The following is a 17,816-nucleotide window of genomic DNA, read 5'->3' as shown; positions in this document are numbered from 1 at the left end:
TAGCCTATCATGACGGTTTTCTAAACATACAAGCAGGATCTCTGATAAACTATTGACCATGTATATTCCATTTTAAATGTTTTTGAAAAAATATTCTCAAGAAAATCTAAGTTCCAATTTACATTATGATCTTAGGAAATGTTTTTTAATTTACATTTTTAAGTCTCTTATTTTAGGATATTCTGTTTCTTTAAGACACTTCGTTTGGAAACATTTATTTGCATTAGATGTTTCCTGGTCTGCTCTAAAAACCCGCAGAACAATTTCATATATAAAGTTTTATTAAGCAAATAATTTTGTTCCATTCTAACAACGTAGTCTAGAAAAAGCTCCAAACTGTGAGCTGTTTAAGATGCAGAACTCTTCCCTCTTACCTTACCAACTTTATAACACTCTTTCAAAATTGCTTCATGAATAGCATTAACTTTGGGACCATGAGATGTCTATCACATGAATATTCAACTCTGTTTAAATCCTGAATGGATCCACCATCTCAAAACTATTCCCAAAATCTATTTATAGAAGACATTACTCCTACTCCTTTTTATTTCAAATAGCAAACTTGAACACAACTGTAGTTCTTTTAAGAATCTTTATTGAAGTTTTTCTTAACAATTTAGTCTGTTGGATCTCAATGCAGTTTATTAAAAAAACTTCAGTTTCATATAAACTGCAACCAAAAAAGTAATTTACTTTGTCAAAGAAGTTATCTGAAGTTGCAAGTTATTCTCTGTAATAAGTAGAACAGTAAAATGTAAGCATGCTCTCGGATGCAGGTGCTCCTGTGTACTATGGAGTTAACTTTGAAGAGCTTGCTAAGATCTGCAGGCAGTCTATGGAATGCATTTATTTTCTCCACAATTTATGTACATGAGAATAAAACTGATATTTATGAATAAAGTATTTTTCTCAAAAAAGTTGAGGCAGCTCTTGTTGAATGCTATCCGTGTTACGGGTACACTGGCTACCCCTCGAACTGTACTAAGAGAAACAGACAGCCGGGAGTCCATGTTCATGCTGAAACTTGAAAAATCCATCCACACGAGTTGAGTTCCAAGAAAAGGAAGAAGATAAAACACTACGCACAGCTTTTCATCGTCTTACATTAACAGGACACACCAAGACACTTCACATAACAAGGGAGCAAATTCCCTTCACTGCTTTCAGTCAAGGTCAGTGGTGTCCATAGTGGAGAGTGGAAGTGGAGCAAGCTTAGGACAGAATAAAGCTTAAGTCTACATCTCATGCATAGCTGTCCTCGAATGTTTCTCAGACATCCGAATTAGAACTGAGGTTTGTTAACCTGGGGTCCGCGTTGATTTCATATCTGTAGTGATACCCTTCCATGTGATCCCTGCAGGCATCTCTGATGTTATGCATCCACTTTTTTATCCCCTTGCGGTTCAAGTACAAAACCAGTAAGAAAATGGCACCTATCAGGGCTAAAACAATACCTAGAAAGACATAAGAAGTCTGCAGGGATGGAGGGAGGATAGGGTCACACTCCAGGTGGGAGCTGTTGAGTTCCAAAAGGGCCCGATTCCTCATTTTTTCCGGGAATGCACAGGCGAGCCTGGCTTTGCCCTGCACTACCTCTGTCTCCTTGAGCCAGGCCACCATGTCCACCATGTGGCAGTCGCAGACCCAGGGATTGTTGTCCAGGAAGACCCTGACGTGGGGCAGGCTCTGCAACTCCGCCAGGGTGCCGTTGTGAAGGACCTTGAGGGCGTTGTCCTCCAGGTGGAGGCTTTGTAGGTGTGTCAGGTTGCGGAAGGACACGTAAGTTAGGCTCACCAGCGAGTTGTTGCGCAGGTCCAGGTGCCTGAGGCCGGGTAGGTGGGCCAGTACGTCCCGAGGCAAGAAGAGGAAGTGGTTGCTGGCCAGTTCGAGGCGCTGGAGCCCGCGAAGCGCATGGCCGGCGCGTAGGGACGCCGCCACCATACCCTCGAAGCTCCGGTTCTGCCGGTGGTCCTCAGGGGGCACGATGTGGTTCAGCATCAGTTCCACCAGGGGGCTGGGGGCCGAGAAGCTGGCGTTGCTGCCCGAGAAGGTGAAGGGGCTGAGGTGGGCCAGCGGGTTGTGGCTGAGGTCGAGCTGCCGCAGGCTGGGCAGATGCTCGAAGGCGCCGGCGCGCACCTCCTGCAGGCGGCTGCCGCTGAGGTTGAGCGCGGCCAGCTCCGCCAGCGGCGGCCGGCGGGCGAAGGCGCCGGCGGGGAGCACGGCCAGCTGATTGCCGGTGAGGAAGAGGTTGCGCACGTAGGGGGGCAGGTCCGCGGGCACCTCGGTCAGGTTGCGGTTAACGCACTTGACAGTGCGCGCCGCCTCGGAGCACTCGCAAAGCTGGGGGCATTGGCCCGGCAGCGGGGGCTGGGCGGACACCGCGGAGGCCAGGAACGACGTGGAGGAGGTGGAGGGCGCCGAGGAAGTGAGAGAGGACGAAGAGACCCAGCCCAGGAGGACCAGCGCCAGCCGCGCCAGCCGCAGCCGCCCGTCTCCGGCGGCGGGGCCCCGGGAGCACCCCCCAGGCATCGCGGCGCGGCTTTCCCCGGAGCTGGGCTGGGACGGCGCCCGCTCCGAAGGCTCGGGAGCTGGTCCGGAGGGCGCCGGCCGGCCGGAAGCGTCTGGAGAAAACTTTCCTCTCGTGGGAGCAGAGGAGGGACGCCGCAGCCGGAACTTGGCTAAACCCCTCGTCACCCGGCGTCCCCCTCCCGGGGCCGATTCCCCCGCCCCTTCCCTCTAAAAAGTACGCACGGAGGCTCGGGACGTTCAGCTCCGCGCTCTTCCTCCCGCTCTTCTTCCTGCCGCCGCCCCCGGGTGGCACCCTCTTGTCTCTTTTGTTGGCGCCTCGCGCTCGATCCGCTTCAGGACCTGGGACAGGCGGGAGAGAAGCGTGAGGAGCGGCGGCGGCCGCAGCTCCCCGAGTGCGGGAGCCGGACTCCCCAAGCCAAGTCGTCCCCACTCGGTCCCCAGGACCTCCCTCCGAAACACCGTCCAGGCTTCGCCTCCCCCACTCCCACGCACATCTTTCCCCGGGAGAGGGGCGCGCGTCCCGAGACACCGAGCGTAAAGTCTTCCTTCTGCCCAGGCCCACACTATATATACACTCTTCCAGCCCCCCGCCCTCCTCTTTCCCGATCAGATTCGTCCCCCGAGTCTAACTTCTTAATCCCCAGCGTCTTCCTGACCAAACTTCTCACTCTCTCCTAGCTCCGTCCCCCACCGCCTCGGCTGGCGACCCGCCTTCCGGGGTCTCCGCCCCCGCCCGAACCTCACCTCCCGGTCCAGGTTTGGAACGGAGGGAAGTTTCAGGTTACAGGAGTCTTTTCATCTCTTTTGGTACCTTCCCGGATTAGCAGGAAATGGAGGACCTAACAGCTGTCGCTCCCCCCCCCCCCACCCCCCCGCCCCAGCCAGACCCTCGGATCCCAGAGGGGGTTCAAGTCATCTCCGAAGAGTACCTTAGGGAGAGGCTGCGAACAAAGCGGCGGTGGGACCCTGGACCTACGCTACTATCCCTTCAAAAGATGGTAAGGGGCCACGGCGCAGCCTCCGCGTTTTCGCCGTCGCCGCTTGCTCCCCACCGCTCACCTCCGCGCCCGTCACCTCCGGAGACAACTCTGAGTCTCACCGGAGTCGCGGCGACTTCCCGGCTCCGCGCAGCGGGCGCCGACTCTCCTCGCACCCCTGCCCCTGGCCCAACCTCCGCAGCTGGGAAAAACCAACCCTGGGGGCGGGGGAGAGCCAGGCCTGCTAGAGGGACTTCTCCCGCCGCGCCGCCAACCTTTGCAGCCCTCGGTTGGGGGATTTAAGAAAGGAGACTGGGGGGATCTGGGCCGCGCGCCTCCTTCCGGTGGAAATTAACGAGAGATGTGCCAGGAAAGGTGAGGGAATCCCTTTCTCTCCCCCTTAGCCTGCATCCTTTGGTGGTTCCTCATTTTGCATAATGTATTTACCTTGGACAGGAAGAAAACCGCTGGTGAATCTCGTGGAATTCACCCTGATTTGGGCATCTTGGGCCGTAGAGATAGATTTAGGGGTGACAGAAGCACATGAAGCAGCAGCATTAAGAAATGAGCAGAAAATGTACAGCGGCAGCAGCAAAATGCCCAGCAAGCTGCAAGGGAGCTTCAGAAAGTCTTCCCACCCGAGTGATAACGTTACATGCCAATTTAAGGTTTAGGTGTAATTAATGCATCCCCACCTGTCCCGCCCCCGCACTTCTAGGATAGTTCCGGAACTTGAGAGCCAACTTTAAGGGGGGAAAGGATTCGTGGAGAGGAGATTCGTTCTTGGTTCATTAGCTTTTCTCCTCCCCAAATTAAAAGCAGAGGGAAGAAAACAGCAGCCAAAGCATGCTAGAAAGAAAAGGCAAATAGCAATGACTTGAGTCACCCAGAAAGCGGATGTGGCAGCGGTGTGTCAGTGCAAGTCCCTTAAGATGGGAGAGCCCACGAGATGGGGGATGGGACGTGGGCGGCCCTTGGAGGACGGAAGTTTGGTCCAGATGTCTGTCCTCCCTGGGAGTGCCTGGCAGGCTGGGGAGGTGGAGAGGATGGAAAAGGGATAGATTGTTACCTGGAGAATCTGTTATATCCCAGAGGTTTAGGGTCCTGAGGGGTCCAGCGTTGCTCTCTGAATAACTCTGTCCAATAATTGTCCCGAAGGGATGAGAAGGTGCTGGCATTCCAGGCTTCTTCATTTTAGAGAGAGAATGGCAATTAGAGGAAATAGTTGGGAAAATTAAGATCTGGAAGATAATATAAAAAGGAGCAAATAGGGAATGCTGAAGTTTGGGCCTGTGACACGTGCCTTTAGCCGGAAGAAATGCCCCGATTCTCAACCTGATTCCTGATTACTTTGGTGGAAACGGTCTGCAGAGTCAACAGCAAAAATGGCCCAGACAAGGCCTAGAGGTGTTGGAGACTGCAGTGATTTGTACAAAAAGCCAGTCTTGTTAATTCGTATCTTCACAGTTATCTAAATTCTTTTTTTTTCTTCTTTTTAAAACTGTTTTGCAACAAGAATGTGAAATGCTTTGAAAAAAGAATCTCAAAAGCTACAGTCATGTTCTGTATCTGGACTGTGGTAGTGGTTACATGAATCTGTACATGGTTTAAAATTCATAAAACTTTACCGAAAAGAGTCGATTTTACTGTATGATAATTTTTATTTATTTTTTATTTTTTTTTATTTTTTTTTTAAGATTGTCACCTTATTTTTCTTTTTTTCTTTTTTTTTTATATATATGAAATTTATTGTCAAATTGGTTTCCATACAACACCCAGTGCTCATGTATGATAATTTTTAAAGCAAAATGAATTACTCAGGGGAAACATTGTAATAATGTTCTGGCATGACATTGATTCTGATTCTGATCTGAAGAGCAAGTACTCTGTTGAGGAGAAAGAGAAGCACTTTAGAATTTAGAGAGATAATACATATTTCTCATCTGATCCTCAAATCAACTTGGCATTATTGATATTATTCATATCACTGTCTTTTTATTGATGTTGTTATTCTGTTTTGGGAGTTTTTTTAAATGAAAAAACTGGGGTTCTGGGCCAAGAATAACTAGCATTGACTTAGTGTTCTTTCACTGGCCAAGCCCTGTGCTGATCACTTTACAGAAATTATCTCCTTTATTCATCGTGTCAGTACTCAGGTGTTCTTACTCCAGTTGTACGGGCAAGAAATTGAGGCAAAAATAAATTATGTAACTTGTTCTAATGCGTGGTGGATATGGGGACAAGGCCCAGATTTATCTGCCTCTCCTACATATCCCACATTCCACCTCCAGCAAGGTTAAAGACTTTGTGTAGGCCTGCTCAGCTACACTTAGGCAAAATCAAAGCCTCGCCCCTGGTTCTTTCCCCTTCTTTTCTCTCTTTTCCTCCCTGCAGCTGGCACTTGGTTATGGCTGCTGAATCAGGACCCAGAAACTTGGGGTCATTTCTAGCTCCTCCATTTACTGTGTGACTTTTGTATACCTCTGTTCCTTAATCTGTAAAATATGACCACTAAGAGAACTTTAAGGCATTTCCATTAGAATTGAGATAATGTATGTAACACACTTAGCAAAATTGCCTTTATTATTGTGCTCTCCTTAATTATTCTCCCTCTCATGATTTATTGTGCAACCACTATATATCTGTAAATATGCTAATGATAGGAGTACAAGGATGAATGGTTTATGGTCTCCTTAAAGTAGAAATGCCAGAATTCACAAATAAAAAAATAAAAATTTCAATTTCAGATAAATAATGAATAATATTTTAGTATTAAGTATGTCCTGTGTAATATTTGAGATGTACTTAAAAAAATCCGTTCCACTTGAAATTCTAAGCTAACTGGGGGGCGCCTGGGTGGTTTAGTTGGTTGAGCACCCCCTTTCGGCTCAGGTCATAATCTCATGGTTTGTGGGTTGGAGCCCCACATCAGGCTCTGTGCTGACAGCTCAGAGCCTGGAGCCTGGTTCAGATTCTGTATCTCCCCTTCTCTCTGTCTCTTCACTGCTCACACTGTCTCTCTCTCAAAAAAAAAAAAAAAAAAAAAAAAAAACATTAAAAAAAAATCTAACTGGGCATCCATTTATTTGATCTGGTAACCAAGGAACACATAACCTGGTGGAAGAAACAGACGTAGAAACTAAAGCTTTCAATGCACAACATTGACTGCAGTTTGATGTATGTGTAGCTTTCCAATCTCCTCTCCTTTGTATATATTTCACTTGTGATTCTGCTATTTTTTATATGAATGGGATCACAGTATATGCATTATTCATAATTTTTCTAATTTAGGACAACCATGTATATCATTCTATATCCATACACAGAGGTTTGCTTTCTTCTTTTTTAAAGGCTGCAAAATATTCCATGGTTTGAATTGTTATACCACATTTTTTAATTGCCTTATTGAAAGACATTTAGATCAGTAACTACATTTTAAAGAAGTTTCCTTTGAGTGAGAAAAGCTTACTAGAATCCATTCTATTTTGCTCATCTTAAGAATTTTAATTATCTTAAATTATCATACTTGCCTTGTTCCTGACATCTTGGAAATTTTTTGTGTGAGATGCTATTTATATGCTCTAGAGCAGGCCAGAGGATCTCAGAGCATATTCGTTCCCCATTTATTCTTTCATTCCAAAACGAAATAAAAGGAGGATCTGAATGTCCTAATGGAGAAGAACAATTTAGTGTATTTCAATAGGTCACTTTGTAGCCTCCAGGAAAATGTCTCTGCACTATCATTTATTTAAATTGTTTCTACAGGAACCATTTTTCTTCTAATGACCCAAAGGAAAGTCATTAGTAAATTATTGGAATATTGCTGTTAAGTCCTAGGAAGGCAAAGAATAATGTAATATTAAAAAAAGGGCGGGGGTGACTGATTATGGCCACTCTCATGAAAACCAGCAGAGGGAAGCCAAACAGTCCAACATGGACAAACATCAACATTATGTAAAACTATTAAATTTTGGTCTCTGCCTTAAATTAGCAAAGAAATTGATAAACACTTTCAAATCTGAAAAATATAAAACAAAATCAAGTATTGGTGAATAACATCAAGCGCTTATGTCATAAAACCATGAAACAACACTTAAAACCACAACAATCAACCTGAGGTTATATGTATCCACTCACGGAGAAAACAATTTTTAAAAATTGTTGATGAAAGGAACAATGAGCTGATTGTTTCTTGAGCAATCAAGAGCTGATTTCAAATTCTTTTAGAAAGAAATGGGCTTCTTGTCTGAGATATAAAGAAGTAAATTAAAGACAAATTAAATTAAGTAAAGTAAATTAAATAAGTAAAGTTAACTTAATTAACTTTACTCAAATTAAATAAAATATAAACCAGGGTTGGGTCAAAAAGGACATATTTTTTTCATGAGTCAGTATAGTGGAGGGGTGGAGCTAGTAAAAGGAAAATATAACTAAGATGTTTCAAAATTTATTGGAGTTTAAATAAATACTTAAGAAAGAACATGAACAAGATAAAAAGCTGTAATAGATGGAAAGATTAAACTGGGTGCAATATGTGATTCTTCAAGGGTGAGAAAATATTGAAAGGTAAATAAAGATGATTACATGGTAATCTGCAGAACTCCACATAGTTAACATTACAAGATCATTCAATTTTATTTATTTATTTTTTTTTTAACTTTTTTTTTTTAATTTATTTTTGGGACAGAGAGAGACAGAGCATGAACGGGGGAGGGGCAGAGAGAGAGGGAGACCCAGAATCGGAAACAGGCTCCAGGCTCCGAGCCATCAGCCCAGAGCCTGACACGGGGCTCGAACTCACGGACCGCGAGATCGTGACCTGGCTGAAGTTGGACGCTTAACCGACTGCGCCTCCCAGGCGCCCCAAGATCATTCAATTTTAAACGTGTTTAACTTTTTAAGACCTTACCATAAGGCCTCCACCCTCTTGATGTTCTTGGGACACAAAGGTAGATAGCAGAAAAATTGCTGCTGTCAGATTAAATTCACAGTCTAGTGGTAGAGACAAACTAATAGTTGTAGAACATGATAAGCGCCTGGGTCAGGGGTAGAGTGGGGAGCTGACTGGAGAGGGCTTCACTGGGGAAGCAATACTTGAGTTGCATTATGAATTATTAGGAAGAACTCACCAGACCAAAGATGGCCAACTTGGTGGAAAGAGAGAACTTGTTCAGTTCTAGAGACTACATGGGTAAGACCACAACACACATTCAAGAGAGTGGTAAAAATTTGAAATATAATGTGAACAGATTGCTGCCCTCCGTTCTAAAAAGTTTGACTTCATTCTATAGTGCTGGGGAGCCTCTGACCATATTCAGCTATGAAATGACATGATCAGACATGCATTTTAGAAATATACTTTTGCTATCTGTCAGAAGGGTGAAATACAAGCAGAGAAGACTGAGGGTAGGGAGAGAAGGTAGGAGGTCCAAGTGTTTAGTTGTTGCAGAACCAAACTAAAGTAGCTGTGAAAGATTGGCAAGGCAGGAGCAGATTGTATAGACCAGTGGTTCTCAACAGGGTGACACTGCCCCTGGTGGGCATTTTGGATATTTGTGGAGTCATTTTCTGGTTGTCCCAGTGATTGACATTTAGCGCATAGATGCCAGGGATATTAGAACTCCTGTAATTAGAGGGCAGTAATACACAATGAAAAATAATTCTGCTTCCCACATATATATCAAATATCCCTCTAGACATTCTTGCAGATGAAAAACCAGATTATAATCATCCTAGAAACAACTCCATCTTACATTTAAACTGCAAATACTTATAGTATGGTTTTAATATACACTGAATTTTCCAGGAATGCAGCTACAGTATTTATTGAAAGGAAAATATATATTGTTTTGTTTGGAACTTTACAAAATTTTATTTCTGACAGCCATGCTGCTCATGCTATTTGAATCACCAATACAACCCAACTGTATCAGTTTGCATTTTTAGTTATTGCATCCAAAGTGAATCTTCCTTCAAAATGTCTAATAGAGGGGTGCCTGGGTGGCTCAGTCAGTTAAGCATCCGACTCTTGATTTTTTGTTTTAATATTTTGTTTATTTTTGATAGAGCTAGAGCACAAGTGGGGGAGGGGCAGAGAGAGAAGGAGACACAGAATCCCAAGCAGGCTCCAGGCTCTGAGCTGTCAGCACACAGCCTGATGTGGGGCTCGAACTCACAAACTGGGAGATCATGACCTGAGCCAAAGTCGGCTGCTTAACTGACCGAGCCACCCAGGCACCCCTCAACTCTTGCTTTTGGCTCAAGTAATGATCTGCTCATGAGTTCAAGACCCCCATCAGGCTCTGCTCTGACAGCCCAGAGCCTGCTTGGGATTCTCTCTTCTCTCTTTCTGCCCCTCCCTGCTAGTGCTGTCTTTCACTCTCAAAATAAATAAAAATAAATGGTTTTTAAAACATATTCAAAATATCTAATGTAAAGGAAAAATATTCTCACTATTTATTTGAATATTGGTCTACTTTCTCTTAAATACTAGCCTGTTTATAAGTAGGTGGAAGTATATTACCACAGCACTGCGTCTTCTAATATAGTTATGCCCAAATATTTATATGTTATTAATGTTATGTAATATATAATTATTCTTTTGTAACTCCTTTATATTATAGTTAATAATAAAATGTATGTGTGAAGGTTAATTTTATGTACCGAGGAGGTTTTATAAAATATTCATTTTAAAAAGGAAACACTAGTTTCAAAAGGGTTGAAAACAGATATTTAAGAGCTAGAATCTATACACTGTAGTGACTTATTCAGTATGGAGGTGAGACATTTATAATTCTAAAACTTATAAAATCATAGATAATTTTTATATTTTCAATGGTGTCCAGGGGAAATTCTAATAATTCTAGATTGAAGAGTCAAATTTGACTGTAAGAAGTTGAGACATACGTAAAGGCTAGAATAGTGAACTTTATGTGAAGAAAAATCTGACTTACTTCGTTGAAATTATTTTTTTCCAAAGGAAATTATGATAAACATTTAAATCAGCAATATTACCTAATACTCTTTTCCTAATGTAAAGTAATTCAACTTTGAAGGTGACATTGAAGATTTTCCACTTCTCTAGTCCTTGCTCAAACTGAGTTCTAAACCAAAACGAATTCAGCCAAGAAATGGGAGCAGTTGCAATTGTAGCCACCATCCAAATTCAATTAATTTCAATTAAATTTAATACAGTTCAATAAATGTTTATTAATGTGCCTTTTTTTGTGGTACTCACTTTGTCTTCCAAACAGAGCCACCTCCAAAGCCAGAAATTTTCCTTTAAAAAATTTCTAACCCTGGCACATTGACAGGTGATCTATTGCATGTCCATGGCAGAAGTTCAGCACACAGACTTGGGCCAAAACTTGGATACAGGACCCAAGTATTTTGTATTTCTAATGTATTTTATAACTCTTATTCAGTGAGCTAAAGTTCATAGGTTAATAAGTTGCCTGCCAAAACTCTTTGAAATATTTGAAGTCAATAAGTGAACATGTACCAGATTTAGTTTAGAATCCCATATAAAAGCTCAGGAAGAGGGGACTAAATATATTAGTCTATTTTGGAATTGGGATTTATCACATCACTCGGCAGTGAAAAAAAATGGAAGTTAGAGTTTAACTAGGGGGACAAAATCAAACCAGTGTCAAATCATTTGGCCTGAGCAGTGTGAGTGATGGTAGAGTAAAGGAGTTAGGTGCAGAGTGCATGCCAAAGGATGCCTATACAGAACTTGAACAAAAACCTGTTGGAAGTATGTGTAGCATCAGGAGTGCTTGAACCCAAGAATATTGATGTGATGACATTTGCAAAGGGATGACATTAAAAATAGTTTATAATCAGTAGGTTGCAGACACTGACTAATAAATGTTCAATAATCAAGCAGAACGCCACCTGTAGGCAACCAATTGGACTTTGTTGTACAACCTGCCTGAATACATATATATATAGGATTTGTGATTAGACAGATTATAGATAGATAGATAGATAGATAGATAGATAGATAGATAAATAGATAGATAAGAATTTCTGACAATCTCATCAACTACTCTCCACAGTATGGGCAATCACTCTAAAATTGTCCCATAACTTCCAAGCTTTACCATAAGGAACTAGAAGCTTCTTTAAAATAAGAAAATAACCAGTAGTTATGAATAAGCTGAATTTATTCATAATTTATTAAATAAATGATTTTGGAGTGTATGATGAGTGCTTCTAGGCACTGTGCTGAGAACTGAGACACAATGGTGAATAAAACAGACAAGGGCCCTGTTTTCATGAAAACTTATTGTTTCCACTAGTTTATTAAGTAAGCTATCTGAAGTGTGGGAAATCTAGTTTTCTTTTTTAATTGAATGTAAATGTTTTGTTATTAAGTCCAGAAAACACATAGTGTAACGGAAACCTGTGTAGTTACTGCTCAGCTTTACAAATCCTAACACTTGGTTTCTTTTTCAAGTTTCTTTTACATATAATTAAAGTGTATAACTTAGTAAGTTTTGACTTCTGTATACACCTTTGAAACCATTATTACAATCAAGAAAATGAACATATTTATCACCCTCAAAAGTTTCCTCATGACTTAATAATCCCTCCATCTACATGTCATCTCCATACAAACCTATCCCCAGGCAACCACTGATTTCACTTCTGTCACTATAAATGAGTTTGAATTTTCTAGAATTTTATTTAAATGGAATTATATAGTATGTGTTCTTTTTTATCTGGCTTCTTTCACTCAGCATTCTTAATTTGAGATTCACCAATGTTGTTATGAGTATCAATAATTTATTCTCTTTCTTTTAACTGAATAGTATTCCATGGTACAGGTATATGATATTTTGTTTATCCCTTTACCTATTGATGGATATTCAGTCTGTTTTCAGTTGGGGGCTATCACATATAAAGCTCTGATGAACAACCGTGTTCAAGTCTTTGTGTGGACATATGCTATCATTTCTCTCGCGTAAATAACAAGAGATGGAATCATTAGGTCATATGGTAGATGCATTTTTAACTTTGTCAGGAATTGCCAAGCTGGTTTCCAAAATGTTTATACTAGTTTACATCACCACCAGCAGTGAAGAAGAGTTCCAGTTGGTCCACATCTTTCCAACACATCTTTCCAACACATACTTAACATGGTTTTAGACTTTTTAATTTTAGATATTCTAAAAAGTGTGTAGTAGTATCTCATTTTACTTTTAATTGGTCAGTGATGTTGAGCACCTTTTTAATGCTCTTATTTGCCACTGGTATGTCTTCTTTCATGAAGTGTCTGATCAATTCATTTTCCCATTTTCTACATTGGGCTGTTTGTTTTCATGTGATTGAGTTTCAGTTAAGAGTTCTTCACACATATATTCCAACTACCAAGAAATAATAATAAACTAGAGTTGTGCACCTAGACAGATGCTGATACTCATGATTTAAGGGAGAAGTAAAGAATCCAGTAATCACCTAAGCAAAAAAAATTGGCATTTGTAAAGAAAGAAAAATCTAACTAATTTCAGATATTTTTTCTGCTCTGTTACTTGCTAGGAGAATTTGAAGCACCAGGAATAGCCTCAGTTTTAAAAAGTAATTTAACTTATTTTTTAATGTACATAATCCATTTAAACAGCTGAAATTTTAAAAATGACAAAAAGGTATACAAGGGAAAAGTCTCTTTCCACTCCTCCTGTCCCTCAACTATCCAGCTAACCTTTCCACAGACAACCAACTTTTATCACCTTTTCTTGTGTATCCTTCTAGTCATATCTTATGCGTATGTATGCAAATTTATTTTCACAAATGATGGGATGCTTTACATTTTTCTGCACTTAATTGAACTGTAAAATAAATTTCAGAGACTATTGCTTATTAATATAATAATGAACTCTTTTCTGGGTAGATGGTATCGATTACATAGTGTATCAACTATCTATTGCTGTGTAATATACCATCTCAGAACTCAGTGGCTTGAAACAATAATTCTTTGTATGTATAGTGTATGCATCTGCAGGATTGGATAATCTGGGTTGGACTTGGTTGGCAAGCACTGCTAATCTGGACTTAGTTGTGTTTCTAGAAATTGACTGGTGTTCTCTATTCTAGGCTGGGCCTGACTGGGGCACCTTATTTGAAGACAGTTCTTCTCCAAATGGCTACTACCTTCCTCCTAAGATAAACAGAACAGCCTAGGCATGTTCTTCTTTTAATAACTATAGAAGCACTTACCTAAAACAGGTAAGTCCCTTTAAAAATACTGCCTGTATCACATCTGTCAACATACTATCAACCAAAGCAAATCGCATGCTAAGTAAGGCCAAACAGTAGAGAATTACACCCCACCCACACTGGGAGAGCACAGCAAAATGATGGAGCAAAGGGCTTGGATAGAGGAAAATCTGAAGAAATGTGGCTATTTTGCAGTCTACCACAAACTGATGTGACATAATTTATTTAAACAATCTTATATTACTGTTTCAGAATTGCTTTGGTCATTTGGGATCTTTTGTGGTTCCATACAAATTTTAGGGTTATTTATTCGAGCTCTGTGAAAAATGATCGTGGTATTTTGATAGGAATTTCATTAAATGTGTAAGTGTGTAGATTGCTTTGGGTAGTATGGACATTTTAACAATGTTTGTTCTTCCAATTCATGAGCATGAAATGCTTTTCCATTTCCTATGTCCTCTTTGATTTCTTGAATAAGTGTTCTATAGTTTTCAGAATACAGATCTTTTTTTTTTTAATTTTTTTTCTTTTCAACGTTTTTATTTATTTTTGGGACAGAGAGAGACAGAGCATGAACGGGGGAGGGGCAGAGAGAGAGGGAGACACAGAATCGGAAACAGGCTCCAGGCTCTGAGCCATCAGCCCAGAGCCTGACGCGGGGCTCGAACTCACAGACCGCGAGATCGTGACCTGGCTGAAGTCGGACGCTTAACCAACTGCGCCATCCAGGCGCCCCCAGAATACAGATCTTTTACCTCTTTAGTTAGGTTTACTCCTAATTGTCTTATTGTTTTTGGTGCAATTGCAAATGGAATCAATTCCTTTATTTCTTTTTCTGCTGCTTCATTATTGGTGTATAGGAATGCAACAGATTTCTGCACATTGATTTTATATTCTGCAACTTTGCTGAATTCATGTATTATCTCTAGCAATTTTTTGGTGGAGTCTTTCAGGTTTTCTAAATAGAGTATTATGTTGCCTGTATATAGTGAAAGTTTGACTTCTTCATTGCCAATTTGGATGCCTTTTATTTCTTTTTGTTGTCTGATTGCTGAAGCTGAGATTTCCAGTACTGTGTTAAATAGTAGTGGTGAAAGTGGGCATCTTTGTCTTTTTCTTGGTGTTAGGGGAAAGGCTCTCAGGTTTCCCCATTGAGGATGATATTAGCTGTAGGTCTTTCATATATGGCTTTTATGATGTTGAGGTATATTCCATCTATCCTTACTTTGTTGAGGCTTTTTATCAAAAATTCATGGTGTATTTTGTCAAATAGTTTTTCTGCATCTATTGACAGGATCATATGGTTCTTATCCTCTCTTTTATTATTGTGGTGTATCACGTTGATTGATCTGTGAATATTGAACCAGCCCTGCCATCAGGAATGAATCCCACTTGATTATGGTGAATAATTCTTTAAATGTACTGTTGTGTTTGATTTCCTAGTAGTATCTTGTTGAGACATCACGATTCCAGATTTCAAGCTATATTACAAAGCTATAGTCATTAGGACAGTATGGTATTGGCATAAAAACAGACACATAGATCAATGGACAGGATAGAAAACCCAAAAATGGACCCGCAAATATATGGTCAACTAATATTTGACCAAAAACAGGAAAGAATCTCCAATGGAAAAAAAGACAGTCTCTTTAACAAATGGTGCTGGGAGAACTGGACAGCAACATGCAGAAGAATGAAACTAGACCACTTTCTTACACCATTCACAAAAATAAACTCAAAATGGATAAAGGAGCTGAATGTGAGACAGGAAACCATCAAACCCTAGAGGAGAAAGCAGGAAAAAACCTCTCTGACCTCAGCCGCAGCAATTTCCCAAAGGCAAGGGAATTGAAAGCAAAAATGAACTACTGGGACCTCATGAAGATAAAAAGCTTCTGCACTACAAAGGAAATAATCAGCAAAACTAAAAGGCAAACAACGGAATGGGAAAAGATATTTGCAAATGACATACCGGACAAAGGGCTAGTATCCAAAATCTATAAAGAACTCACCAAACTCCACACCCGAAAAACAAATAATCCAGTGAAGAAATGGGCAGAAAACATGAATAGACACTTCTATAAAGAAGACATCCAGATTGCCAACAGGCACATGAAAAGATGCTCAACATCACTCCTCATCAGGGAAATACAGATCAAAACCACACTGAGATACCATCTCACCCCAGTCAGAGTGGCCAAAATGAACAAATCAGGAGACTATAGATATTGGTAAGGATGTGGAGAAACAGGAACCCTCTTGCACTGTTGGTGGGAATGCAAATTGGTGCAGCCACTCTGGAAAACAGTGTGGAAGTTCCTCAAAAAGTTAAAAATACATCTACCCTATGACCCAGCAATAGCACTGCTAGGAATTTACCCAAGGGATACAGGAGTGCTGATGCATAGGGGCACTTGTACCCCAATGTTTATAGTGGCACTTTCAACAATAGCCAAATTATGGAAAGAGCCTAAATGTCCATCAACTGATGAATGGATAAAGACATTGTGATTTATATACACGATGGAATACTACTTGGCAATGAGAAAGAATGAAATATGGCCTTTTGTAGCAATGTGGATGGAACTGGAGAGTGTTATGCTAAGTGAAATAAGCCATACAGAGAAAGGCAGATACCATATGTTTTCGCTCTTATGTGGATTCTGAGAAACTTAACAGGAACCCATGGGGGAGGGGAAGGAAAAAAAAAGTTAGGGAGGGAGGCAAACCATAAGAGACTCTTAAAAACTGAGAATAAACTGAGGGTTGATGGGGGGTGGGAGGGAGGGGAGGGTGGGTGATGGGTATTGAGGAGGGCACCTTTTGGGATGAGCACTGGGTGTTGTATGGAAACCAATTTGACAATAAATTTCATATTAAAAAAAAAAAGGAAAATAGTTTGGCAGCTCCTTAAAATGTTAAATAAAAGGTTACCATATGACTCAACAGTCACACCTTTAGGTATATATCCAAGAGAAGTGAAAACATGTCCAAACCAAAACTTGTAAATGAATGTTCATAGCATTATTCATACCAGCCAAAAACTGTTTCCACTCTTTGGACATTGTTTGAACAGTGTTTGGACATTGTCCCAAAGGTCCATCAATTGATGGATGGATAAACGAATATGGTACATTCATACAATGGTATGTTATTTGCCAATAAAAAGGAATGAAGTACGAATACATGCTATAACATGAATGAATCTTGAAAACGTGGTATATGAAAAAAGCCAGTCAAAATAGGCCACATTTTGTATAACTCCATTTACAGGAAATATCAAGAATAGGCAAATTTGTAGACACGGAAAGTAAATTACTGGTTACCCTGTGCTGGAATTGGTAGTGGATAAAATAGGGAGTATCTGCTAATGGACATGGATTCTTTTGGGGCTGATAGACATGTTCTAAAATTGATTATGGTAATGGTTGCATAACTGGGAATATACTAAAAAACTGTTGACTTGTATACTTTAAATGAATGAATTATATGTAAATTATATCTCAATAAAACTGTTAAAACTAATAACCAAAATTTTTGAATTAAAAAAATCCGGACAAATGAGTTTTAAACATAATAATGACCATAATTAAGAAAGTCCTGAGAGAGCTGTTTAAAAGTATTAAACTTTACATCTCCCAGATTAAAGAACTTCACAAGAATATAGGCTGATATGGAAGGACATAAGACATTCTATATGAAGAACAGAAATATGTTTACAAAACCCAGTACCTCCAGTTCCTCCTTTTTCTAATTCATCTTCCATACTGTCACTGGTGAGATCTTTTTAAAGGCAAAATTCTGAGCAATTCATTCTCTGCTCAAAGCCTTAATAATACCTCATCACCTCCACAATAAGGTCCAGACCCTTTAATGTAACATTCATAGCCCCTCACACCCCATTCCTCAAACAATTCCTTATAGCCCATTCTCCCAAAATACCAATAAGTTTGTGGTTCCCTAAACACACTATATTTTTTCTTTCCTTCTGCTTTTGAATATTCAACACTACTCAGAGGACTTTCCACTCAGATACTTTCTTCACCTGCCTGTAAACTCATGTTCATTCTCTGATACTCATCTTAACAT

The 17,816-nt window shown here is 40.7% G+C and overlaps 1 protein-coding gene and 1 long non-coding RNA gene across 2 annotated transcripts in view; one reads left to right on the top strand and one right to left on the bottom strand.

Annotated features, from left to right (window-relative positions):
- Positions 1-573: 573 nt before the first annotated feature.
- Positions 574-2,633, bottom strand: TPBG (trophoblast glycoprotein). Its single transcript, XM_040474032.1, has one exon. The coding sequence runs from the start codon at positions 2,527-2,529 to the stop codon at positions 1,270-1,272; it is 1,260 nt and encodes a 419-aa protein (XP_040329966.1). The 5' UTR covers positions 2,530-2,633; the 3' UTR covers positions 574-1,269.
- A 1,059-nt stretch (positions 2,634-3,692) lies between these two features.
- The window catches only part of LOC121029725 (uncharacterized), a 43,958-nt gene continuing 29,834 nt past the window's right edge, over positions 3,693-17,816 (top strand). Inside the window, exons 1-2 of the long non-coding RNA XR_005789862.1 lie at positions 3,693-3,881; positions 13,605-13,736. This is a non-coding gene — a long non-coding RNA (uncharacterized LOC121029725). The remainder of the gene's footprint in view (positions 3,882-13,604; positions 13,737-17,816) is intronic.

The sequence above is a fragment of the Herpailurus yagouaroundi genome, unplaced genomic scaffold (assembly GCF_014898765.1).
Source record: "Herpailurus yagouaroundi ecotype Mexico unplaced genomic scaffold, PumYag 139, whole genome shotgun sequence".
Lineage (NCBI taxonomy): Eukaryota > Metazoa > Chordata > Mammalia > Carnivora > Felidae > Herpailurus > Herpailurus yagouaroundi.
This window is presented reverse-complemented; position numbering and strand designations above follow the sequence as displayed.